At 45.8% G+C, this 26,145-nt stretch overlaps 1 protein-coding gene and 1 pseudogene across 1 annotated transcript; one reads left to right on the forward strand and one right to left on the reverse strand.

Annotated features, from left to right (window-relative positions):
- Positions 1–7,909: 7,909 nt before the first annotated feature.
- LOC105205395 lies at positions 7,910–10,384 on the reverse strand (annotated as a pseudogene).
- An 11,730-nt stretch (positions 10,385–22,114) lies between these two features.
- LOC105205301 (uncharacterized protein DKFZp434B061-like) lies at positions 22,115–23,041 on the forward strand. Its single transcript, XM_011174645.3, has one exon. The coding sequence runs from the start codon at positions 22,115–22,117 to the stop codon at positions 23,039–23,041; it is 927 nt and encodes a 308-aa protein (XP_011172947.3).
- Positions 23,042–26,145: the final 3,104 nt, after the last annotated feature.

Raw genomic sequence — 26,145 nt, forward strand, 5'->3', positions numbered from 1 at the left:
AATAGATGAAAAACCTTCATTGAAGACACCAGCAGCTATATATGCTGCTATTTCAATTGTTTGTACACCGCAGTGAAGGTATTTAGGAGCAAGTTTCCAAATGCAGGCGTTAAAACTTTCATTGTCGTTTTGTGTGTTTCCGCCGGTGCACCTTTGTAATAAATTGTCACTCGAAAGAGCCTCATACACCGGTCGAATGGCTTCTTGAACAGATTGGTGAAGGGCAGGTTACTAAACTTACTACCTACCGTAGACTCACCCATCAGGTATAGAAAAAGGTCTCCACTCTCAACCGCGCCGAGAACGCTTTCGGCGAGTTCGGAGCGCTTTCAGACTGCTCCGCCCGATTCCGTATATCTCGAGAACTACATCATATGTCGAAATATCGTTTCTCCCACGTATTCTCGATAACATAAGGACGAAAATTAAGTAAAAAAAATTTTTTCATCGATTTTGACGGGAACCTGCCCTTAAAGTACAATTTCTCTTTTATTCCATTACAATCTACAAAAAAAAACAAAAAAAAACTAGTTTATACAAATGAAACATATTTTTCATTATTTTCTATTAAAAAAAACGCAACTACTAGTACACAAATAATTGTTAATGGATTAAAATGAATATAAAAAAAATAACTTAAAATTATAGTTTAAAAAAATAAAAAAAAAGTTGTTTATATTAGTCTTCGTTTCTTGCATTGAGACTCCTCGTCCTCGTCGTCGTCGTCGCTATCCAAAGTGACAACTGGAATGCTGCCTTCATTGTTCTCTTTTCTGTAATAAAATAAAGAAAATACTATGTTAAAATTTCGGACAAGTCTCGTTTCCTGTTCCACTAACCTGATGTACCCCTGAAATATGTTATTGAACAATTTGTTTTTCTTTAATATAACAATTACTCACTTGGAAGCCTGGTGATGAAACGCTGCTGCAGCATCTCTTGCTGTTGCTGCTGCAGCGTTTGTTGTTGCTGCTGCACCCTCTGCTGCTGCAGCTGCAGCTCTTGCTGCATCTCGTACATTCGTTGGCGCTGTTCGCGTCTTTGCGCCCGGTTTCTTTGGCGCTCCCGGGGGCGCCGCGCCTGCGCTTCTGCCCGTTGATTTACACGGTGGACCCAGTAATCGCGCCAGTAATCGCGCATACGCTGGCGTCGGCGACTTCCCCGTCCTCTCCCGCACCCGCACCTCCAGATGTCCATCACGTATTCGAAGATGTGACCCTTCGTCGTTGCCTGATGAGGAGTTCACGAGGTTGCGTAAGTCGTCGGAATCGACGGCAATATTCACGTCGTCGATGACCACATATTCATTGCGTCTGCGTTGATAAGACATGATGCAAATTCTGTAACCTGTTAAACACAATTACAATTACATTACAGTACCGAGTACTGTAAGTGTTCGTGAAGTAATGTTCGGTAAAAACATTAGATGAAGTCACGTGGCCGCGACTCGCAAGCAATGTGTTATACTTACTTTTATCCCGGGAATTTTCCGAAAGATTACTCAATCTGAAAATAAAAGAAAAGGATTATTAGTATCGTCTTCCTCGCGACAGGCTCTTCGCACTCGTCAATCCGATCGGCCGCCCGCTGAACGAGCCACGCACGATGAAACGACGAGTGAGCTGTGTCACCAGGAGAAAGGATATGTCAACAAACTTGTTTTGGCCGAAACTCCCGAACGGTTTGAGCTACGGATTTCAGCCTTGCGGCATTGGAAAGGGCTGGAAAAATGCTTTCCAACGACCAATGGTCGAAGTCTCTGGGCCCAACGGTTCGGGAGTTACGAGCGAAACAAGTTTCTCCACATTTTTGGCCATAAATCCCGAGCGGTTAGAGCTACAGACTTCAGCCTTGCGGCGTTCGAAAGGGCTTGAAAAATGCTTTCGAACGACCAATGGTCGAAGTCTGTAGGTCCAACGGTTCGGGAGTTACGGCCGATCAAAGTTTTCACCCCCTTTAATGGGGAGTAATTAAGAAGGGGGGCGGGGGTCATTTCCGGGCGCGTTCGAAAGTGCTCGCCGAGACCTTTCCAACGAACCCAAACACAACCACATTCCTTCACCTTTAACGAAAACACGAAATCTCGAGCGGTACTTACGTAGCCTGGAGAAGCTCCGTGAGCAAGAGGCCCGAGCCGCGTCTTCATCCAGCACCTTGACAAACACAGACCATGGAGAGAGACCGCATAAAACTTGTAAAATTTATAACTTCCGAACGGGAGGACCTAGGGGAAAACTTCCAACGCTAGTACCACGTGGGGGAAGGGGGGGTTGCCATCACCCCCCCCCCTCGATATTCAAACAGCGATAACTCGAGAACGGTGCGTCCTAGCAAAAAATGACAGAGAACAAAATCGTTTTTTCTCGTCGAGATCTATCGACAGTGATGGTCGATAAATTTTTGAAAATGTTTTTCAAACCTTTTCAGCGATAACTCCGGAACGGTTTGAGCTACGGACTTGAGCCTTATGGCGTTCGAAAGGGCTCAAAGAATGCTTTCCTTAACGAAATAAGGTCCAAGTCTCTAGGTCCAACCGTTTGGGAGTTATAGCTGAAATAAGTTTCAAAAAAATTCCAAGAAATTTTTTGAGTATCCCTCTCGATAGACCTCGACGAGACAAAACGATTTTGCCTCTTGCGATTTTTCGCTAGGACGCACCGTTCTCGAGTTATCGCAGTTCGAAAATCGACGGGGGTGGGTTGGAAACCATCCCCCTTCCTCGTGGTACTACCGTTAGAAGTTTTTCCTTAGGTCCCTACGTTTAAAAATTATAAATTTTACAAGTTTTTCGCGGTCTCTCTTCATGGTCCGCGCTTAGTCCAGGTGCCGGAGAAGACGCGGCTCAGGCCTGTTGCTTTCCTAGCTTCTCGAGGCATCGTAAATGCGGCTCGACTTTTTCAGTTGTTGTTTAAGGTGAAGGAAAGTGGTCGTGTTTGGGTTCGTTGGAAAGGTCTCGACGAGCACTTTCGAACGCACACGGAAACGACGGGGGGGACCCCTTTAATAATTACACCCCATTAAAGAGGGTGAAAACTTTGATCGGCCATAAGTCCCGAACGGTTGGAGCTACAGACTTCAGAAGTCTGTTGGCCCAACGGTTTGGGAGTTATCGCTGAAATAAATTTTTTGACAAATCCCGCTACAACTCCTGAACGGTTGGAGCTACAGGGTCCAGCTCCGAAAGGTCTTTCAAATCTTTCTAGCCCAACCATCGTGGACCCCGTGGCTCCATCCGTTTCCAAGATACGACCGATTAGAGATACAGAGATAATCTCTTTCTCTTCTTTTCAGAGTGTGTATAGAGCGTTTTCGTGAGCATCACCTTTCTCAAAGGCAAGACATCAGTCTTTTTCAAGACTCAAACAGCTTTTTTCAAAGCTCGCAGCGGTAGCAGCGTACTTACACAGGTAATGTATATATTACGTTGAAACGAATGAAATGACACGGATATAATTGTCGTATCGTTTAACCGATGTTTGTTTTCTCATCTTTTTACAGATACACCGGTGTACTACAAACAGTACTTGTTAGTACTACTTTAAAATTAGCGACACTCGTTGCTGGTAAGTATTACCCTACTAAGGTATTGCATAACACTAGAATCGTATTGATAATAATTATCTTTTTTTTTCAGATTCACCCGAATAAAACAGCTCTTTTAAGAGCTCTTTGAGCTTGGTGGCACTTGTTGCTGGTAAGTATTACCCTGGTAAAGTTTTGCAGTACGCTAGAATCGTATTGATAATAATTATCTTTTCTTTTTACAGATACAGCACAAGTATCAGGAAAACAGCTCTTTTCAGAGCTCCGTCGAGCTAGACAATTCGCTACTGGTAAGTATTCTACTGAGGTATTGCATTACACTATTTTACACTACTAATGAGCATTGTGCTAAGATATCGCATTCGTTACTCTGTTGCAGCGTACCGACGCGATTAGAAGAATGGCAGTGCGCAACGATGCGTCGCCAAAACCTGTCGCGCGTCCTAGGCGACTGGGACCACGACGTGTTACTTTCGCCTTTTCGCAAAAAGGCGAAGTCGAATCTCCGCCGCAGCTACCGACGCCACCGGTGCAACGACGGCGGCTTCGTCGCTCTTCCAGGTTATCAAACTAGAAAAAGCAAGTACCACTGCGTACAGAGAACTCCGCGTCGCCGGTAAAAGTACCGAGCAACGAAACATCAGCGACCCCACGACGACAATCGCCGACTACGAGCGGCCCAGAAATACCGATGCCACAAATACCGGCACCGGAGGGCGAGCCTGTGAGCATAAACAAAGATTTGTGCTACACGGTCGACTCCATCTTGCCGTACGCCGTATCGCTGGAGCCGTTTCGCTGTCAATCAAATATATTTACAAGATCAAAGACCATCAGCGTGTGCAGAAACGGTAAACTGATCATGTACTTAGAGAAGAAGAACCGCTTCCTGGGAACACGTTTGCAGGAACCGCGCCACCGCGAGGTAATTGCAGACGCATATGCCATGCCGTACGTCCGATTCTACGTGTGCGCGCATGGCTTAAAAATGACGCGCCAAGCGGGAGAAAATTTTTTAAACACCCTCGTCGACGTCGATCACGCCCACGTCGACGTAATCCAGATTCACCACGCGTCCAATTTTTCGCGCAGAGACGACACTAGTGAGGCGTTCCTCGTAAGACTGGATCGCCTGAGCAGTCTGTTTCGAAAGGCTATAACGTTAAAAGCGAGAAACGTCAAATATCACGTAGGATTTCTCGTCGATTACAGCCATTTTTCGTACAATCAGGCGCCAATAAAAACGTTACCCGATAGCGGGGTAACGTTCGCGCAGGCCTACAACGCCGGCGCCAGAATGGCTAAGTGGGAAAATCCTGGGGCGATCGTACCGTTCGTGATGTGTCATCGATAAGGCGACGACACCACCCCTCAAATACGCACTTTCGCCAACGAGACAGCACAATCTGTGAAAGACGTTATGTCGCACGGCCGATATACGAGGTGTGTTCAAAAAGTATCGCGAATTTTGTGTTTTTTCAAAAATTATTTATTTATTCATGAATATCTATTTTGTCCCCTTCAAAGTAATCCCCATGAGATATTATACACTTGTGCCAACGGTTTTTCCAATCTTCGAAGCACTTCAAAAAATCATTTTTTTTTATCTTGTTCAGCTCCTCCTTCGATGCCGTCTTTATCTCGTCAAGCGTAGCGTAACGTCGTCCTTTCATGGGCCTCTTCAGTTTAGGGAACAAGAAAAAGTCACAGGGGGCCAGATCTGGGGAATACGGTGGCTGCGGCATCATTAGTGTGTTGTTTTTGGCCAAAAAGTCGCGCACAAGCAACGATGTGTGAGCAGGGGCGTTATCGTGGTGCAAAAGCCAATTTTTGTTCTTCCACAAATCCGGGCGTTTCTGGCGGATTGCTTCGCGCAAATTGCGCATAACTTGCAGGTAATATTCCTTATTGACCGTTCTACCCTGTGGCAAGAACTCATGATGCACCACGCTCCTGCAATCGAAGAAAACTGTCAGCAAAACTTTCACATTCGACCGAACTTGGCGCGCTTTTTTCGGTCTTGGTTCGTGCGGCAGCTTCCATTGAGATGATTGAGCTTTGGTTTCCACGTCATAACCATAAACCCACGATTCGTCACCAGTTATGACCCTCTGGAGCAAATTTGGGTCGTCGCGGACAGAGTCCAACATCTCATTAGCAATGTTCATGCGATGCTGTTTTTGGTCGCAATTGAGCAATTTTGGTACGAATTTCGCGGCGACCCGTCTCATGCCCAAATCATTGATAAAAATCGAATGGCACGAGCCAATCGATATGTTTAGGTCCTCAGCAACTTCTCTAACGGTGATTCGACGATTGGCCAATACCATTTTCTCCACTTCATTAATTTTTTCGTCTGTTGTTGAAGTGCTCGGGCGTCCGGCACGCTCTTCGTCGTTCACATCTTCTCGGCCTTCTGAGAACATTTTGTACCACCGATAAACGTTGCTTCGGTCCAAGGTAGCTTCTCCGTATGCCACAGTCAACATTCGGAATGCATCCGCGCACTTAATTTCGTTTTTCACACAAAATTTGATACAGGTTCTTTGATCCATTTTTTTGAATAGGTAAAAATCGAAGACGATCCAAAACACGTGCAAGCAAAGCAGCTGTCAACAATTAAGTGAACATTCAAAATGGCCGAGCTTGTCGGCATAAGTGAGAGACATGAGTACCAACATAACGCCACAAAAAGATCGAAATTCGAATATACGTAACCCGCGAAAATTCAAAATTCGCGATACTTTTTGAACACAGACGCTGTGGAAGAGAATACAAGACTTCTCCAGGAGCTTCTCGCAGAGAAAGTACAATGAAGATGTGATTGCCAGGATAGATAAACTAATAGTCACTCAAGCAACTTGAGAAGCCCACCTTGGCGTTGCTGAACAGAGAATTCTTGGGTTGCAGGGTTTCCGTAGAGAGGAAGCTATACAGACCATAAGGGGATTACCAATCACCCAGGATAAACATACCACAACACCCCACATTCCCTCTCAAGAAGACAAAGAAAATGGCTGGGGAGGATTCTTTATGTTTTGACGTGCCTTGTATGCTACCCTTCAGATACGGCAAAACTTCTTATGACTAATCTACCTCTAAGTAGTTTTTATACACTCTCAGAGTATCAGAGTATCCTAGGAAACGTAAAAAGTAATGAAAATTTCTTCCATTAATTTTAGTGGTAATAATTTCTACTTTTCACATTTCCGCCTTAGAAAAAATGTTACTCCGTTCCGGTGTAACATCTTACTCTTGACTCATTACGCGCACAACAATTTTCTTTGAGGATGTCAGGATCAATACCTTTTTTTTTAAATCAATGTTATCCAACATTTGTATGAGTATATTCTAATTATAGTTTTTACCGTTTGACAGATAAGTGATGGCTGATTGTATTCCTCACATATCTCGCTCCATGCAAGTTGGATGGTTTTTTTTTGTTTTTATTTTAGACTTGAAATTGAAATGTATTAGTGTTTATGTCTGTTGCCTACTCATTTTTATTTTATAGCTATTTTGTTGTAGCGCACAACGTTCCGTCTTAGGAATGGTATTAGTTTAAAATTATTATAAGTTTTTGAATATGTCATATTATTTTTTGTATTTACCTGACAAATGGCTTATCCCCCTTGGGAAATGAAAAATTTATGATGTTTTTTGTTTTAATATTATTACTTTTACTACCAATTAGCTTATAAATTAACAAATTTGTTACGTAACAGAATATGTAACATGTAAGAACAAAATATACAAGTGTACTAAATATTTTTTTTTAAATTACTGAAATATATGTAATTAAAGTTACATTTCAAAACGGGTTTATTCTTCCAGTTACAACATCACAAAGTTCTTATTCAAAACATTCAAAACATTAATTTTTTTAATGAAGAAGATGGAGAAGATGAAGAAAGTGAACAAATACGTGCATCAAAACGTTACATTCGTGATAAAGAAAATCCATTCAAATTTTTTAACAAACGAGAATTTTAAAAAAAATTTCGATTTTCAAAAGATTTTGTAATACACGGTAAAAAGAAAAAAAAATTAAAAAATTTTTTTTTAATATTTTTTTTATTTAACATTGTTCTTATATTTAACATGTTGTGACTGCAAAAAAAATGTGTATACATAAATTCTGTTTGCATGCATATGTGTGTGTATGTGTGTGTGAATAAGTGTATTTGTGCAAGGTATTAATACATCAATATTTAATATCATCATTAATCATGTTTAACAACTAATTATAATTATATAAAAATAAAAAGATAATGCAAAGTGATGAGATTAACGTGTTACTTAATAACATTTATCTACTTGTATATATGTACTATATTTTTTATTTTTACTACTTTGTAATGTATAATCATAAACTGTTTAGTACAATATTATTATTGTTATAAAAATAGACAAACCTTATTTCTTCATCAGTAACAGGATTATTAATTGGCGTGAGCAAAAAAGGCAACGACGGATATCCAGCATCACCAATGAGCATTCCGTTTAATTAGCGTTCTGTGTATCGCATGTATACGTATGCGTGAGTTTTGGAATATACGGCTATCGTGTTCCAGGCCATTCTAGTACAATATCCAATATTTCGTTACACGGTTCAACAACAACCTATAAAAAATAAATAACCAATGAGCATATTCTTCAAGCTTCCACAAATATTTGCTTCAAAGTAAATTGCTACGCGGGTTATTTTCATGTCTTTTGCAAACATTATAGTTCACTTCATTTCGGTGAAAGATAGCCTGATAAACTAAGTATCAGACTGCTTCTCGCTCTAATGAAATTAACTGTAATATTTATGAAACGTTGATATTTTATGATGTTTTAAAACACAGAGATCGCAAAACAACTTACTCTTTTAAATTACAATGAGAAAAAAATCTATAAAGTCTTTACATTTAAAAAATAATTTAAAATATTTAAATGTTATTATTGTTACGACCGAAAAGGTCGTGTCGTATTTTCGCACTCGCGCACTACTAAACAAGCGCGTTCGCAAATAAAGAGCAGACTTATATTTTAAAAATGACTTTATTAATTTGACAAACTGTCAAACCGAAAGTCAGAACATAACAACAACCCGTCGTTAACAAACGACAGTTCCTTTTCTTAATCAATCGAAGCCCAACAACATTCATGCGATATTCAAATATACACGGTCGTAACAATATATAGTTTTTTGTATTACTCATCTTATAACATTATAGGATGAACAATACAAACTTTTAGAGAAAAGTATCCTTTTCGATTGGGATATATTTTATTAATATTCTGGAACCTTGTATGAGTTAATCGAATATGTGTACAGTCTATCGATCCATCAATCGAAGGAAGACCTATCCCTCCAGGGCCATATCCAAATTCTTTGAATAAACGTCTGTTTTCAGTGCGTGCTTGATCAGATGTTGGCATTTTTATGTATCTCCTGATATTACTTGCTATTAAACAAGAAATTCTAATAATGATGCGTGATATTGTTGGCTGTAAAATTTGAACCACCCAATTTGAACATTATATCACTCACAACAAGCTGTAAAAATAAATTGAATATTATTTATAATATATTCATATTATTTAAAAAATGATAATTTAAAAGTACATTTATAGAAATAATTAAAAAAAATATTTATCGAAAAAAATTTATACATACATTAATATTTCAATATATATTTACTTGTCACAATAAATGTTTTTTCAAATTATTTTTTAAAATAAAAGTAATACACTAACCTGAAAACTTGCTATTGTATAGAATCTTAAACAAATCCATAATTGTAAAACTGGAGAGATTGGTAAACCACGATTATTGATTTTTGCTAGTCCTTCCTCTACTAATGGTAAAATACTGTGTATTACGGATTCCTTCAAAAATCAACATCTTTTTTTAAACTCTCGTTCGTTAAAAAATTTGAATGGATTTTTTTTATCACAAATGTAACGTTTCGGTGCACTTATTTGTTCATTTTCTTCATCTTCTTCAGCTTCTTTATTAAAAAAATTAATGTCTTGAAGGTTTAAATCTGATAAATCCAGTCTTAAGGGCACTTTGTTTACACAATTTTTTTTCTTCTTTTACACAATTTTATTTTCTTCTCCTGCATGAACAGAAATGTAGTTTAGCGCATTACAATTTCCAATTTTTTAATGCTAAGCTCTATGGAAAACGGAATACTATTCTAACCTCAAATTGTAAGTTTTAGGAATCTAAAAATTTATATTTACTATATTTTATAACAAAAAACTGATTTCTATACCAGAAAAAAAACCATAAAAAAGTGAAATATGTATTTTTTATTATATTAGGCAACAATAGAAAAATTTTTTAATTAAAAATTAATTTGAGATTAGAATAGTACTCCGTTTTACGTAAGTCACTTCGTAAGGAGCCTGGCCGTTAAAAATTAGAAAATCGGAACCTCCACTTTTGTTACTTTTCCAAAATTCCGTTTTCCGAAATTCTGACTGTCACAGGACATACCTTTATGATCCTTCAGCTCCTTGATGATAGTTTCCCGTCTTTCTTGTAGGTTTTACAGCTTTGCTTAAGTCTACTTCGACCTCGACTTGGCGAAGATCGTCTTGTTTAGCTGCACATACGTCATACAAGACGTCTTATTATGACTATGAATTCATGACTAATAAGATAGTCTTAAATCTGTTCTTATTTCTGAATAAGATCCGTCTATGAATCGAGACAAGACCGAACAAGACTTATTTTTCAAACAAGATCGTCTTCGACAAGTCTTGACTTGAGATTTTACTCAAGCATTTGCTTGATTCATGACTATGAAAATAGAGGGCAGCTTAAGAACGTACTTTGTGGCATCCTTACACTTTTTTTAACTTACACTTACACTTTCTACACTCGTTATCGATTTTATTGTAAAGATATTCAACTATCTTTTGTTACATAGCAACACACTAAACTCTTGTTGTTATAAACATTTACTAGATTTTTATTCTGCCTGTCAAAGAGTTTACACGTCTAAATAAATATCTCTCTATTAAATATAAATCTAGCAATTTATTCAATAAGTCGCTACTTTTGGTGACTCCGATGTGATAACGATGTGTGTTGAAATATCTTATGACGCGGGAAGTTTAATTTCTGAAGTGCCATTTGGTGTCTTCAAAAATCTTCAAATTTTGATTCCTAGATAGTCTTGGCTCTTCTCTGGAAGCATCAGACCATTAATAAAATGCCTGTGAACAAACCTCCTGTTATATCTGAGTCAACTCAGTCGACTTCAACTACTTCAACTTCAGCGTCAACTGTGAGTCTTCAACAACAGGCCGGAACGGAAATTTTAAATTTACCTTCTGGTATAGAACATCAATCATTGGGTGAGTCCACTCAGATCCACTCTAATGAATTTCGCCTGTTGAAACTTCCACCCTTTTGCAACCCAAGCTGTGGTTTGCTCAGATAGAGAGTAAATTTATCGTATACCGTATCCGTTCCGAAGATGTAACGCTGGTGGTTTTCGTGCAGTTGCGGTAGGTGTCAGGATAGGGTTGCGGATAAGCTCGCCGGATTGGTCGGGTTCGGTAGAATAATCGCACTCGGTATTTAGTTGACAAAAATACTAAATCTTTATTTAGATGGGGTATTTACATGTGGTTGCATAGCTTATTGAGTCTAACGCCTCGTGACAAGTGGACCCAGCCTAAGCGGGGACGCGGTTGGCTCGCGGTGGTCGCGTACGACCAATCGCCGTTGAGCGGTCAGAACTGCGAGCGTCGGTAACGGTAAACGCACGGTGACGCGTGGAATAACGAGAACGCTAGCCGAGATTGAGTCACAAGACAAGAATTATAATAACCGCAAGAATACGAATGAAACAGTAAAGTGACAAAGAAAATAATTCTAACTTACAAAAGAAACATAATAAGAACTGGATTACTAGAACCGCGATAATACTGACGGAATCGTAAAAACTACCGAAATCTTACTTAACTAATCGCGTGGTTTGAAACGGACATGGTGTCCGGGGTGATTGGGGAGCCGCGGAACGCGGGATCGGAGCGACGGCGGCGATTCCGCGCCTCGCCCGAGCCGCCTCGTGCAAAATGAGGCGAAGGTCTCGTCAGGGCGCGGATGCCCTGACGAGGCTTTAGGTTACAAGAGAATCTTCCCTGAGGGAGAGGACGGATGTGATTGGCCAGGGATACCCAGCCTGCGGACTCGACGAGGATGCTCGTCGTGGACGGTGATTCGCCGAGGATACTCGGCTACGGAGCACGGCGAGGATGCTCGCTGTGATTGGCTGTGTACGGTATTCGGTATGGCAGGATTAGCCGAGGATCCTCAGCTAGCCGGAACGACGAGGATTCTCGTCGATGGGAGTCGGGATGAGGCGAGTATTTTCGTCCTCTTGGGAGTCGGAGTGCGGTCGAGGATTCTCGACCTGTCGGATTTGGCGGACCGGGAAGATCTGACTCGGCGTTCCCACTGCCGGCTTATATATCCGAATGCACGGTTGGGCGGACCAATCCGCGCGTTCGGTCGGCTGGTCCGGCGTGGGAACGTTGCCGAACGCCACGGGCGGCGTGCGTGCTGCCGCGACGGTGATCGCGACGGCAGGTTAGCCTGGTGCGCGCACGTGGCGTTCTGCCGGTGTATTGCTCGGGTGGACGGAGCGGAGTGGCCGTGCGCGCGAGGTGGAGGGGCGTTTTGTTACAAAGATATTAAATATAGTTCTGTTATTCGTCATCTCAATGAACAAGCTTTAGTCGCGATATCGAATATTGTTGAAAATCATCCTGAAATTGATAAATATAATCAATTAAAAAGCACTCATTCACCGCTTCACGGATTCTGAAAAAAAACGTTTGAAACAATTATTAACCGGTATTGAGTTAAATGACAAGAAATCTTCAGAACTTTTACGCGAAATCCATTAATTATCCGGTGGTTCTTTAGTGGATAACATTTTACATTCAATTTGGCTACAACGCTTATTATCTAGAGTTCAAGCAACTCTTGCTGTTGTCGAAAACGTACCTTTAGTAAAACACTCGGAACTTGCAAATAAAATTGTTGAACGTGATACTGGTTTTCAAGTCGCAAATGTTAATACGCAATCAACCTCTAAACAACCGGATTTTTCTGAATTGGAACGAAGAATCGCTGCGCTTGAAGTTTCTCATCGTCGTGGCCGATCTTCTAGCCGATCTAAAAGCAAATCAAAATTTAGATCAAATTCACGAAATAAAAAACCTACTTCTAAAGATCAGCCAATTGTTTTTATTATAAAAAATTTGGCGATAAAGCAAAGAAATGTACCATTCCTTGCACGATGTCAAAAACTCTTACTGACTCTCAGGAAAACTAGAAGCGTCGTTAAAGATTGAGGCTGCTTACAACGATTTACTATGTCACCGCCTCGTAATTATTGACAAATTTTCTAATTTACATTTTCTTGTTGATACTAGCGCTAATATTTCTTTAATTCCTAAGAGAGTTTTGTTTAAACCATTATCAACTAATTTTAAACTTTTTGCTGCTAATGGTACTCAAATTCATACTTACAGTTCTAAAACTCTTTCTTCGGATCTTGGCCTCAGGAGAAATTTCCGTTGGAAATTTTGCATCGTGGATATTCAACGTCCCATTTTAGGTGCAGATTTCCTCGGACATTTTAATTTCCTAGTTGATATTAAAAACAAACGTTTGATCGACTCTATTACTGGCCTTAAACATTTTGAAAAGATCCAAGAAGTTACACAATTATCTATATGTACCACGTCTCCCAACTCCTCTTATCACAGGATTTTAGCAGAATTTTCTGGATTTACTCGATGTACTCCTCTTTCTTCGGTGAAGTCTCATGGAATCGAACATCGTATCATCACGGAAGGATCTCCTATATTTTCAGTTCCCAGAAGACTTTCTCTGGAAAAACTCAAGTACGCCAAGGAAGAATTCAAGTTCATGATGAAACAAGGAAATTGTAGATCTTCGAGTAGTATTTGGGCAGCTCCTTTACATATAGTTTCCAAATCAGAAAATGTTTGGAGACTTTGTAGTGATTACCGTGCGTTAAATTCGGTCACTGTTCCTGATCGTTACTCACTGCCTCATATTCAAGATTTTACTTCTGGACTTTATGGTAAAAATATCTTCTCCAAGATTGACTTAGTAAAAACGTACTATCAAGTACCCGTCGCCAAAGAAGATATTCACAAGACCGCCGTTACTACACCTTTTGGACTTTTTGAATTTTTAGTCATGCCTTTTGGTCTTCGTAACGCGGCTCAAACTTTCCAAAGATTAATGAACTCACTGCTCAGTGATTTAGATTTTGCTTTTTGCTATCTGACATTCTTATGGCTTCTGAAAACGAACAAGAACATATTGCCCATTTGCGTATTATTTTTAATTGTTTACTACAAGCTGGAATGTCAATTAATGTATCAAAATGTCTTTTCGGAAAAAAGAACTTTCTTTCCTCGGGTACCTAGTTTCAAATCAAGATATTAAACCTACAACAGAAAAAGTAAAATCTATTATTGATTATCCTAAACCTAAGACAATTCATGATATCCGCAGGTTTATTGGCGTTGTCAATTATTATCGTCGCTGCCTTAAAAATGCAGCCGAACATCAAGCTTTACTTACTGAATTTTTAAAGAATAGTCACAAGAAAGATAGAAAATTTATCCCTTGGAATAATGAATCTGAAACAGCCTTTCAAAATTGCAAAGAAGAACTTCTCCGAGTTACTACTCTTTCTCATCCTGCACCTCATGTTCCTTTAACTTGTGATGGCTCTAATTTTGCTGTCGAAGAGTCTCTAGAACAAACCATTGATATTGTTAATAAACCTATTACATTCTTTTTTAAAAAACTTGATTAAACTCAGAAGAATTATAGCACTTACAATCGAGAACTCCTTAATATTTATTTAGCTATCAAGCACTATAAATATTTACTTGAAGGACGTCAACTGATTATTAGAACAGATCACAAGCCTTTGATTTATGCTTTCTGTCAGAAACTTGATAAAGCATCTCCTAGGCAGATCAGACAATTGGATCTTATAGCCCAATTTTCTTCTAATATTGTTTATATTTCAAGCAAGTTAAATTCTGTAGCCGATGATCTTTCAAGAATTGAATCAGTCTCAATGCCAATTATAGTATTTCTTGATAAGTTAGCTGATTTAAAAAAAAAAAAGATGAAGAACTTCAAGACTTACTTTCTTCGAACTCTTCTCTTCAATTAAGGAAACTTATTCTTACTGGCTCAACTTCTCTTATTTATTGCGATTGTTCTTCTGAATTAATTCGTCCTTATGTGCCTAAACCTCTTCGCAAGAGAATTTTTGATGTTGTTAATCGGGCAAGACGCCCATCCCAGTGGTAGATCAACAGCTAAACAACTTTTGCAAAAATTTATTGGCCATCTTTAAAAAAGGACATTAAAGAATGGACTCGTACGTGTCTACCTTGCCAACGCTCTAAGATTTCAAGACACACGAAGAATGTTTCTGTTAAAATCGCAATTCCTGATCAGCTTTTTCAACATGTCCACTTACACTTGATTGTTCCCCTTCCATCTTGTCAAAGTTTTCGTTATTGCCTCATAATTATTGACCGTTTTACACATTGACCTTAAGCTAAAGAAATCTTAAGGACCCTAACTCTCTTAAGGAAATCTCTGCTGACACTGTTTCTACAGCTTTTTACACTCATTTGGTAGCTTGATACGGTTCCCCCTTAACCATCACCACCGATCAAGAATCGCAGTTCAAAGCATCTCGTTTCAAGGCTTTAACCAATTTGATTGGTTGTGACAGGAAAAGAACTTCTGCTTATCATCCTACTTCAAATGGCATTTTGGAAAGGTGGCATAGGACTGTCAAAACTGCCATTATGTGTCATCAGACGAAGAATTGGTTAGAATCTCTTCCTTTTGTTCTTCTTAGTCTTCGTTCATGTTTTAAAGAAGATTTAAAAGCTTCACCTGCGGAATTACTCTATGGAAACACTCTTCGGATTCCTGGAGAATTTTTTATTGAAAAAGATTTTCCTGCAGATCCTGCAATCTTTTTGGAAAAACACAGAATTTATATGAGGAATGTTAGATCTTCACCAACCAGTCATCACATCAAGAAATCTCATTTTGTACATAAAAATCTTTTTGATTATACTCATGTTTGGATACGTGATGATGCTGTCTAAAAATCTCTTCAACCTCCTTATTCTGGGCCTTTTCTTGTTGTCAAACGCATTTCTGATTATTTGTTCTCTGTAAACGTTTCAGGTAAAATTATCAATATTTCTATAGAACGGCTTAAACCAGCTTTCCTTTCTAGAGAAGACTTCTCTACAATTTCTACTTCCTCACCTTGCTCTTCGTCTACAGAACCTGCAACCAGTTCGGATGTTTTCGCTTCTATTTCCGTTCCTATTTCAAGACCTTTAAGAACATATCCTGCTAAAAAAAAGTTCATTTCGCAACGTAGTCGTCGCTTTAGGGAGAGTACTGTGGCGTTCTTACACTCTTTTCACTTACACTTACACTTTCTACACTCGTTATTGATTTTTTTGTAAAGAGATTCAACTATCTTTTATTACTTAGCAACACATTAAACATCTGTTGTTATAAACATTTATTAGATTATTGTTCTGCCTGTCAAAGAGTTTACACGTCTAAATAAATATCTCACAACTAAATATAAATCTAATGATTTATTCAATAAGTCGCTACAACTTAAAACGATCTTGAAAATAAGTCACGACTATGAATACGGGCCATAGACATCTTGGTGCTATATCATGCCGCACATATTACGCGCAAGTATAAAGAGCGCATTGGTGCAATACGTTAGGGTGATTTTACATGAAGCGCGGAAACACGGAAGACAAAAGATAGACTAATTAGCAATTAAGTTAATTGGCGTTGGTGAAAGTGGCCCTAAGATTCCCGCATTTCCGCGCGTTCTGTTCCATCTGTTTTGGATGCCTTGTATTACATGAAGCATATTTTGAGCGAAAAAGCGGAACGGGGAATTATAAATTATTCATTTTTAACGGTGTTAATTTGTAACGATACGACCCTCCACCGTCCGTGCGCCTCCGTTCCGTCCACCGAACACCGAACGCCGAGTGCGGCCAAGGACCACGTGCACGCACAACCGAACCTCGCCGTGCAACCACGCGGCGACACGCGCGCCGACCGTGGCGTTCCGTAACGCTCCCACTCCGGCTCAACCGACCGAGCGCGCGGATTGGCTTGCTCAGCCGCGCGTTCGGATATATAAGCCGGCAGTGGGAACGCACAAGTCAGATCCGTCCGACTATTCGACCCGTCCACAGACCGAGCATTCTCGATCGTTCCTTAAAGACGAGCATTCTCGTCGCCCTCCGACATCCTCGACGGGCATTCCCGTCGCTATCCGCTGCCGAGTATCCTCGATCAGTCGTCTCAGATACCCTCGACGAGCATTCTCGTCATCATCACCGGCCGAGCATTCTCGACCAATCACGTCCGAGATCCCCGACGAGCATTCTCGTCATCACCACCGGCCGAGCATTCTCGACCAATCACGTCCGAGATCCTCGACGAGCATTCTCGTCACCATCACCGGCCGAGCATTCTCGACCAATCACCATCGTCCTCGAATGCCTCTACCGTCGAACCGACAAATTCCGTAACCCATACATCGGCAGGGCACAAGCAACCTGTCGATCGAGCGCCCCACTTGCACGGGGCGCGCTCGGGCGAGTCGCGGAGGCGACCGCGCCGGCAACGACCCGCATTTGCACACACTGACACGACCGCGTTAGCCAATCCCGCCGCGCCTCGCGACTCCCCGGCCATACGGGCAATCCACCCGCATAACTTCCTAGTTTAGCCGAAAAACTTGTACATAGATAGTTCTAGCATTAGGTATAAAACCGCGCCGCGTAACTGGTAATCCAAGTACCAGCCATATTGCAATCTGTATACTACTGTTATCTCTATCATTGTCTCTTTTGCGATCTCCTTGTCTGTGCTATCTCATGCATCTTGTCAACGCTTTCTCTTTGTCTTTTGCTCAACTCTTTTGTAACTATTATACCTTTAATAAATCATTCTCTATTTCTGGCTACTTAAAACGCTGGGTATAATCATTGCGGACACCTGACCAACCGACGAGCCTTATCCGGTCCGATCCCGCAGTTCCCGCACCGCACCGAACCGACCGAAACCGCGTACCGTTACATGGCGCCCGAACAGGGACCGTTTTAAACGACCGACTGTTTATACCCAGATACAGCAATGCCGTTGACAGAATGGATAGATCGCTTACCGAGAGAGCAACTCGAAGTCTTGGCCCAATCGTATCAAATTGAGGCCTCCGGTACCACCGAGGAACTCCGCCACCGCGTGAAAAATCATTTTGTCGCAATGCCCAGTCCCTCCGTACCACCGCCGGGCCCAGAATTAACAAACGCGACCGACCACGGTTCCCATAGCAAGGTGATAAACCAAATGAGAAAGTGGGGTTGCCACTTTGACGGCCGGGACCCGCTGTCCTTCCTGGAGCGGATAGCCGAACTACAAGAGGAGTACCGATATACCGACGGCCAAATGAAGGCTGGCCTACCCGAACTTCTGAAGGGCGACGCGCTGGCCTGGTACCGGAACGAGCGTGACAGCTGGGACACCTGGTCCGATTTTACGCACGCGCTCAGACAGCAATACCTGCCCCGGCGATACCAGGCCAAGCTCGCCCGAGAAATCCAGGAGCGCAGGCAACAACCGAAGGAGCCTTACGCCAAATACGCGACCGCCCTGCAAACCATGATGCGGCGCGCAGGCGGGTTCACACAGGCCGAGAAGGTCGACCGGTTATATGAGAACTTAAGGGCCGAATATAAACTTTACGTGCGCCTCACCGACGCTACCGACCTCGCCGACCTGGCAGAGCAGGCCGCCGAGATCGAGGAGATCTCCAAGGCTCAGGAGAGCGAGAACCGGGCAGAGAAGCGTAAAGTCACCACGGCCGCCGCCACCACCGCTGAGCCTTACGACCGAAACACCGCCTGCTGGCGGTGTAAGCAGCGCGGCCATAGCCGCTTCGACTGCAAGCGACCGGCCCGAAAGTTCTGCTCGCAGTGCGGCAAGGATGGAGTCCTGACTAGGGAGTGCCATCCCCGAGCGGGAAACGCGCCACCGGCCGAGGACGCGTCCGCCCCTCGGCCCGCATCCGGATAAAATACCAGCCGCGACCGCACATCACGGTGCGCGTCGGACCGCGCCGATTCTCGGCCCTGCTGGACACCGGGGCCGAGATCTCGATGATTAACCGGGTCGCCGAACACGCCAAGACCTTGCGCATCTGGCCGGAGGTCCAGAACGAGACCATCCACCTGGCCGACGGGACCACCGCTACCACGCCGGGGCGAGTCCGTCTCCCGCTGCACGTCGCCGGGCGGAGGCTGGAGCACACGCTCCAGCTCCTCCCTTCCCTGGAGAGCGACCTGCTGATTGGGACGGACTTGTGGTCCGAGCTTGGTCTCACCATCCCACCACCGCCGCCACCTCAAGCCCGACGACACCGAGAGCCTCGGCCCACGCATGGGGTCACCGCCGGGATGACCGAACGCACACCGCAGGAGGAGCGGGAACTACAGGCGTTTCTGGCCACCGAGCTCGCTGAATTCGAACACGTTCAAGGACCCACCGACCAGGCCGTGCACCATATCCGTGTGAAGACCGAACACCCCATTAAACAAAGGTATCGGTCACGGAACCCCGCAATGCAACGGATCATCGACGAGGAAGTCCATGCAATGGAGGCCGCCGGGGTGATCGAGCCTTCCAACAGCGCGTGGAGCTCCCCGGTGATCATCGTCAGAAAGAAGGACGGCCGGCACCGCTACTGTATAGACTTCAGGAAGGTCAACGAGGTGACCAAGCGGGACGCCTACCCCTTGCCGCATATTACACCCACGCTGGACAAGTTGCGAGGAGCCAAGTACTTCTCGACCCTCGATCTAGAAAAGGGGTACTGGCAAATCCCCCTAACGCCGGAGAGCCGTCCCATCACGGCCTTCACCGTACCGGGTCGCGGCCTGATGCAATTCACGGTGATGCCGTTTGGCTTGCACTCGGCCCCGGCCACCTTCCAACGACTTCTCGACCGGATTTTAGGGCCCGAACTCGAGCCGCACGTGTTTGTGTATTTGGACGATGTTATTATTGCCAGTCCGACCTTTGCCGACCACCTAAAACACCTAGAGGAGGTGTTCCACCGCCTGCGCGAAGCACGCCTAAAATTAAATCCAGAAAAATGCCACTTCTGCCGCACCGAACTAAAGTACCTCGGGCACATCGTGGACCGACGAGGTATCCGCACCGATCCGGACAAGGTCCGGGCCGTCACCGAGTGGCCAACTCCCACTAACATCCGCCAGATCCGCCAGTTTGTGGGGCTGGCCTCGTGGTATCGACGGTTTACACCGAACTTCGACGCCATCGCGGCACCCCTTACCCAACTCACGCGGAAGAACGCTCGATGGCGTTGGGGTCCGGAGGAGGAGCGCGCCTTCCAAAGCTTGAAAGAGGCGCTAACCACCGCACCCACCCTCGCGTGTCCGGATTTCTCGCGACGATTCCTGTTGCAGACGGATGCCAGCCAGCACGGGCTAGGCGCCGTCCTGTCACAATACTTCGAAGACGGCGAACGCGTCATTGCTTACGCAAGCCGCTCATTAAACGGAGCCGCGAAAAATTATAGCGCGACCGAGCTCGAGTGCCTGGCCGTAGTGTGGGGAATCCGACACCTGCGGGGCTACTTGGAGGGCTACGAATTCACGGTCATCACCGACCACCAGGCCCTCCAGTGGTTACGCCGCATGGATTCTCCCACCGGGCGACTCGGGCGTTAGGCACTCGAGCTCCAACAATACTCTTTTGACGTACGGTACCGAGCCGGGAAGCTCAACCGCGTGGCCGACGCGCTTTCCCGCCTGCCCTCCGTGTGTTGCAACCGAACACTGCCCGCGTGTACCTGGTACCGCCGACAGTTCCGCCACGTACGTGGGCGCCCGGAAAACTTCCCTGACTATGAGATTCGGGGGGGCCGACTTTACCGTCGTATCCTTCACTCGACCGATTTCAAAGACGAGCCGGCTGAGGCTCAGTGGAAGCGGTGCATCCCGCGACCGGAGCGACCGACCATCCTGACCCAGGTGCACGATGCCCCCACCGCCGGTCACCTGGGAATCGCGAAAACTATTGCCCGAGCCGCGCGGCGTTACTATTGGCCGGGGATGTTCGCCGACATCGCCCGGTACGTCCGAAACTGTCGGAGCTGTCTGCGGCACAAACACGCGCAGACACGGCCAGCCGGACTCTTACACACGTCCCATGTCGACGAGCCGTGGGCGCAAGTCACGATGGACTTGGTGGGACCCCTCCCGCGGTCCACTAGTGGCCATACGTGGCTACTAGTGATGCAAGACCGTTTTACGAAGTGGGTCGAGTTAAGCCCACTCCGGCGAGCAACCGCGACGACCATTGCGCAACACGTTACCGACCGCATCGTCTACCGGCACGGATGTCCTCGGCAGGTCATCTCGGACAACGGTAGGCCGTTCATAGGGCGACCAATGAAAGCCCTGTTGCAGGAACTAGGGGTAGAACATCGTACCACACCGGCCTACGCCCCTCACTGCAACCCGTTGAACGAACGAATCGGACGATCAAGACAATGGTAGCACAGTTCGTGGGGAACAACCACCGCCTATGGGACCAGCAACTAGGCGCATTGCAGTTCGCCTACAATACGGCTCCGCACGACGCCACCGGATACTCGCCCGCCTATTTAAACCACGGGCGCGAATTGGAAGAACCGACCGGACTCCGCGATCAACGGCCCGTACCGGCAGCAGCACCAACCGCCAATCAACAGCGATTGGGGGAGGCCTACGAAGTCGTGCGAACCAACCTGGTACGTGCCTTCAACCGGCAAGAGCGGCACTACAATCTACGTAGGCGCGCATGGAAACCGGCATTAGGGGACACCGTATGGAAGCGAGAACATCTGCTATCCAATAAGGGCCAGGGGTTTAACGCCAAGTTGGCCCCTAAGTATGCCGGACCGTTCGAAAAATACACTCCCCCGTGATCGTGGACATCCGAGACCCACAGGGCAAATGGCACCGTCGAGTCCACGTGCAAGACCTTAAGCCGGGCACACGAGAAGCCGTTGCCGAACAGACCGATGCCGAGGATGACGAAGACGAACCAAGCGATCACACCGGAGCAGACGACGACCGAGCAGACGACAACCGAGCAGACGACGACCGAGCAGACGACCACCGAGCAGACGGCGACCGTGCGGACGACGACCGGGCAGATGACGACCGAGCAGACGAAACCCACGGCAACCATGAGACAGCAGAATCCGATGCCGATGACCCTGCCAGGAGATGAACACGTGAAAATCACGTCCAGGAGCCATGCCATCCCGAGGGAAGGAGCACCCTCTCCCAGACCCGGAGAGGTATATAAGGCAGACCAACCGACCCGGAAACCGCAGAAAGTGATTCCTGAAAAATGGAGCAACTAGACGCACTGTTCACGGAGCCTACCAACGATGAGGAGTTCGAGGCATTATGGTCCCAAGTTATGACCATAGTGCCTCCTCGCCAGGACTTATTCCCGGCGACGGCCGACCAACCGCCAACAGCGCCGCCTCCTGCCGCCGGCCCGCAAGGACTGCCCAGAATGATCCAGGACGCAACCACCAGGCGACCGAAGCGTCGGGGCATCAGCGTGCGAGCACCACCACGCGAACTAGTCGAGGAGGCTAAGCAAACCGGCCCCCGTCAGTGCCTCGTCCGAACCGCAACGGCACCAAGAAAGGACGCCCCGGTAATAGGGGTGCGGGTCCAGCGGTCCTCCGCCACCAACGCCCGGAAACTCGCCGCACTCCTGGCAGAACCTCCAGCGCGGCCGGGGATACGTCAACCGCCTTCGTCACCACCCGCAGGTCGGAAGACTGCGACACCGGCAAGACCAACACCGCCGGCTGTCGCCCCGACGGCGCCTCCAGCCGACGCTACCAAGCCGGAACAACCAGAGCAGCGGAGGAAAACCAGCTTAGTGAAGCTCTTTGGGGACACGCTCTCCGACCTAGAGGAGGAAAGCACCTCGACTCCGGCACCGAACCCGCACGACCAGCCACCAACCGCACCAGCAATGCTCTCCACCAAAGCTACGGGACCAGCAACCGCCCGACCAGTCGGCACAGCTCCAACCAGGGCACCGAGGACACCGTCAGCAACACCGGCCATCGTACCCTCCACGCGGGACACTCCCCCGTCCACACCAGTGCGAGTACGCGAGGATCTAGTAATCCATGTGCCGTATCACGCCGCGCGAATCTCGCGGGTGTACAAAGTGCGACTCGCGACTCGTCGGTACACGTTGCGCTTTGACCGCGCCGGCCGCTGCCACTACGTGCGGGAATTCCCGGCGTAGTGGCCTAAGTTCGCCACTTAAACGGGGGGGGGGGTGATGTAACGATACGCCCCTCCACCGTCCGTGCGCCACCGTTCCGTCCACCGAACACCGAACGCCGAGTGCGGCCAAGGACCACGTGCACGCACAACCGAACCTCGCCGTGCAACCACGCGGCGACACGCGCGCCGACCGTGGCGTTCCGTAACGCTCCCACTCCGGCTCAACCGACCGAGCGCGCGGATTGGCTTGCTCAGCCGCGCGTTCGGATATATAAGCCGGCAGTGGGAACGCACAAGTCAGATCCGTCCGACTATTCGACCCGTCCACAGACCGAGCATTCTCGATCGTTCCTTAAAGACGAGCATTCTCGTCGCCCTCCGACATCCTCGACGGGCATTCCCGTCGCTATCCGCTGCCGAGTATCCTCGATCAGTCGTCTCAGATACCCTCGACGAGCATTCTCGTCATCATCACCGGCCGAGCATTCTCGACCAATCACGTCCGAGATCCCCGACGAGCATTCTCGTCATCACCACCGGCCGAGCATTCTCGACCAATCACGTCCGAGATCCTCGACGAGCATTCTCGTCACCATCACCGGCCGAGCATTCTCGACCAATCACCATCGTCCTCGAATGCCTCTACCGTCGAACCGACAAATTCCGTAACCCATACATCGGCAGGGCACAAGCAACCTGTCGATCGAGCGCCCCACTTGCACGGGGCGCGCTCGGGCGAGTCGCGGAGGCGACCGCGCCGGCAACGACCCGCATTTGCACACACTGACACGACCGCGTTAGCCAATCCCGCCGCGCCCCGCGACTCCCCGGCCATACGGGCAATCCGCCCGCATAACTTCCTAGTTTAGCCGAAAAACTTGTACATAGATAGTTCTGGCATTAGGTATAAAACCGCGCCGCGTAACTGGTAATCCGAGTACCAGCCATATTGCAATCTGTATACTACTGTTATCTCTATCATTGTCTCTTTTGCGATCTCCTTATCTGTGCTATCTCATGCATCTTGTCAACGCTTTCTCTTTGTCTTTTGCTCAACTCTTTTGTAACTATTATACCTTTAATAAATCATTCTCTATCTTTGGCTACTTAAAACGCTGGGTATAATCATTGCGGACACCTGACCAACCAACGAGCCTTATTCGGTCCGATCCCGCAGTTCCCGCACCGCACCGAACCGACCGAAACCGCGTACCGTTACAAATTAATTTAAATGATTGTATTCAATAAATAAACTGAAAAAGTAAGTATATTATTAAAAATTGTAATGAATTAAATAAATATTATTTTAAGAAACAAATACAAATGTCTAGTTTTCACCATTCCGTTCCGCTTTTCTGCGCAAATCGTGCTCTATGTAATACAAGGAAGAAACATTTGCGGAACGAACACTAAAATCCGTTGTCAATGCGGTTCCAACGGCTGTAGTATTTTATCCGGAGCCGATTGAAAAAGAAAGTATATTTCTACATACTCCAATTATTTTTATGTTTTAATAGTGTATATAATATGGATCCAAACATCATGTTGATGATTATTATGAAGCATCTCATGCAAGCAAGGGATTAACCGATAAGATATGCAGAGATAACTAAGAAAAAAGTTATTCCAATGTTTTATTTGTACTTGCGTTACAAAAAAGTTCAAAAAACCAGAAAAGACCGTAGTATATGGGTACGGCCTATTTTTACTGAGAGAAGAAGACTTCTGCATGGTGATAGCAACAATTTACTTGTGGAAATGCGATTGAAGCCGCAGTAGCCACATTCGTTGCCTGTGAACAAAAATACAATTATTTTATTAATTCAGACATTGAGTACCAATCGTTAATGGATATAATTTTAAACATTTGTGCTGTTCAACTCTATTATAATATTTATTATGTTTACTAAAGATGATCAACTTGCAGATCAAAAACGTATGTCAAATGTATAATTGAACTTTGTTTATGTAAATTGACGTGTATTTGTATAATTAATATCGGCACAATTTCTTTTACAACAATTTACGTAGTTACTCCGCATACAAAATCTAAGATTTTAGGTTTTACGTGTTAATTATATCTATGTCGAAAGAAGTAAGGAATTACAAAGATTTTTCTATAAAAATAATAGCACTATTATGTTTATTGAGTATTAATAATTATTTAAATTATATTTACAGGGTCGTCCATTACAAACTCGAATTATTTTACACGTGCACATCGACACACACCACTGCGATTCCGCTTTTCCGCTCAAACACGCGAAAAGAAACGACGGAACGCGGAATCTAGTTATTTCCGCGTTTCCGCGCTTTATGTAAAATCACCCTTTTTTTTGTTTACGGAGAGGAAATGCGTTACCGCATACCCCAGGCCCCGGGGGAGGCCCGGTGGTTATGTGGGGCTCTTCCCCGCCGACGACGTGTCGGCGGGGACATACCCACTAAAACCTCTCCGGGTGTCCTGCCCTGGTCCATGACTGGGGGGCTCCGGGAACGCGTGCAGCATACTTCCGGAGCCCCCCGGACCCAGTCGGCCATAGGCCGATTCGTCACGCCGGGTGCACCCTAACGTGGGCGCACCCGGCAGGGCTGGGCCTGATCTGCCCTAGGTCGGGGGAGGGGGACACCAGCCCCCCCGCCTCTTCCCCTGATCTTTGGAGGTAAAGCCCCGGGGTATCCGGCCCCCGCCGTAGCCCCGGGCCTCTTCGCGCGCCGCGCTGGCGGCGGCGCGGTCCTCCTAACTGCGCTGGGGGGAAAGGGAGAAACTTCCCTCGCCCCCTACCCGGCGAGGCAGAGGGGGGGTACGGCTCCGCGTTACATCGCAGAGTCGTCCCCCCGGACCGTCAGGTCGAGTCTGCCTCGCCGGGTTCCCATTATATCGAGGGGCCCCCCTCCTCGCCCGACTGCGCGTCCCGAAAGCGGGGCCGGCAGCCGCAGGGGAGGAGGGTCGCCCCCTCACAGTGTTTGCGCCGTCGCTCTCCTCCTCCTCCCTAATTGTGGGAAGGGAGGGGGCGACGGCAGCTGATCGCCCGCACCCCCGCCGCCTTTTGGCTGACGGGCCACTGCGGCCCGAAGGGCGGGGGACGCGCCTTCTTCTTCGGGGCGGCCGGGGGGAGCCAA

This window comes from Solenopsis invicta, chromosome 3, assembly GCF_016802725.1.
Source record: "Solenopsis invicta isolate M01_SB chromosome 3, UNIL_Sinv_3.0, whole genome shotgun sequence".
NCBI lineage: Eukaryota > Metazoa > Arthropoda > Insecta > Hymenoptera > Formicidae > Solenopsis > Solenopsis invicta.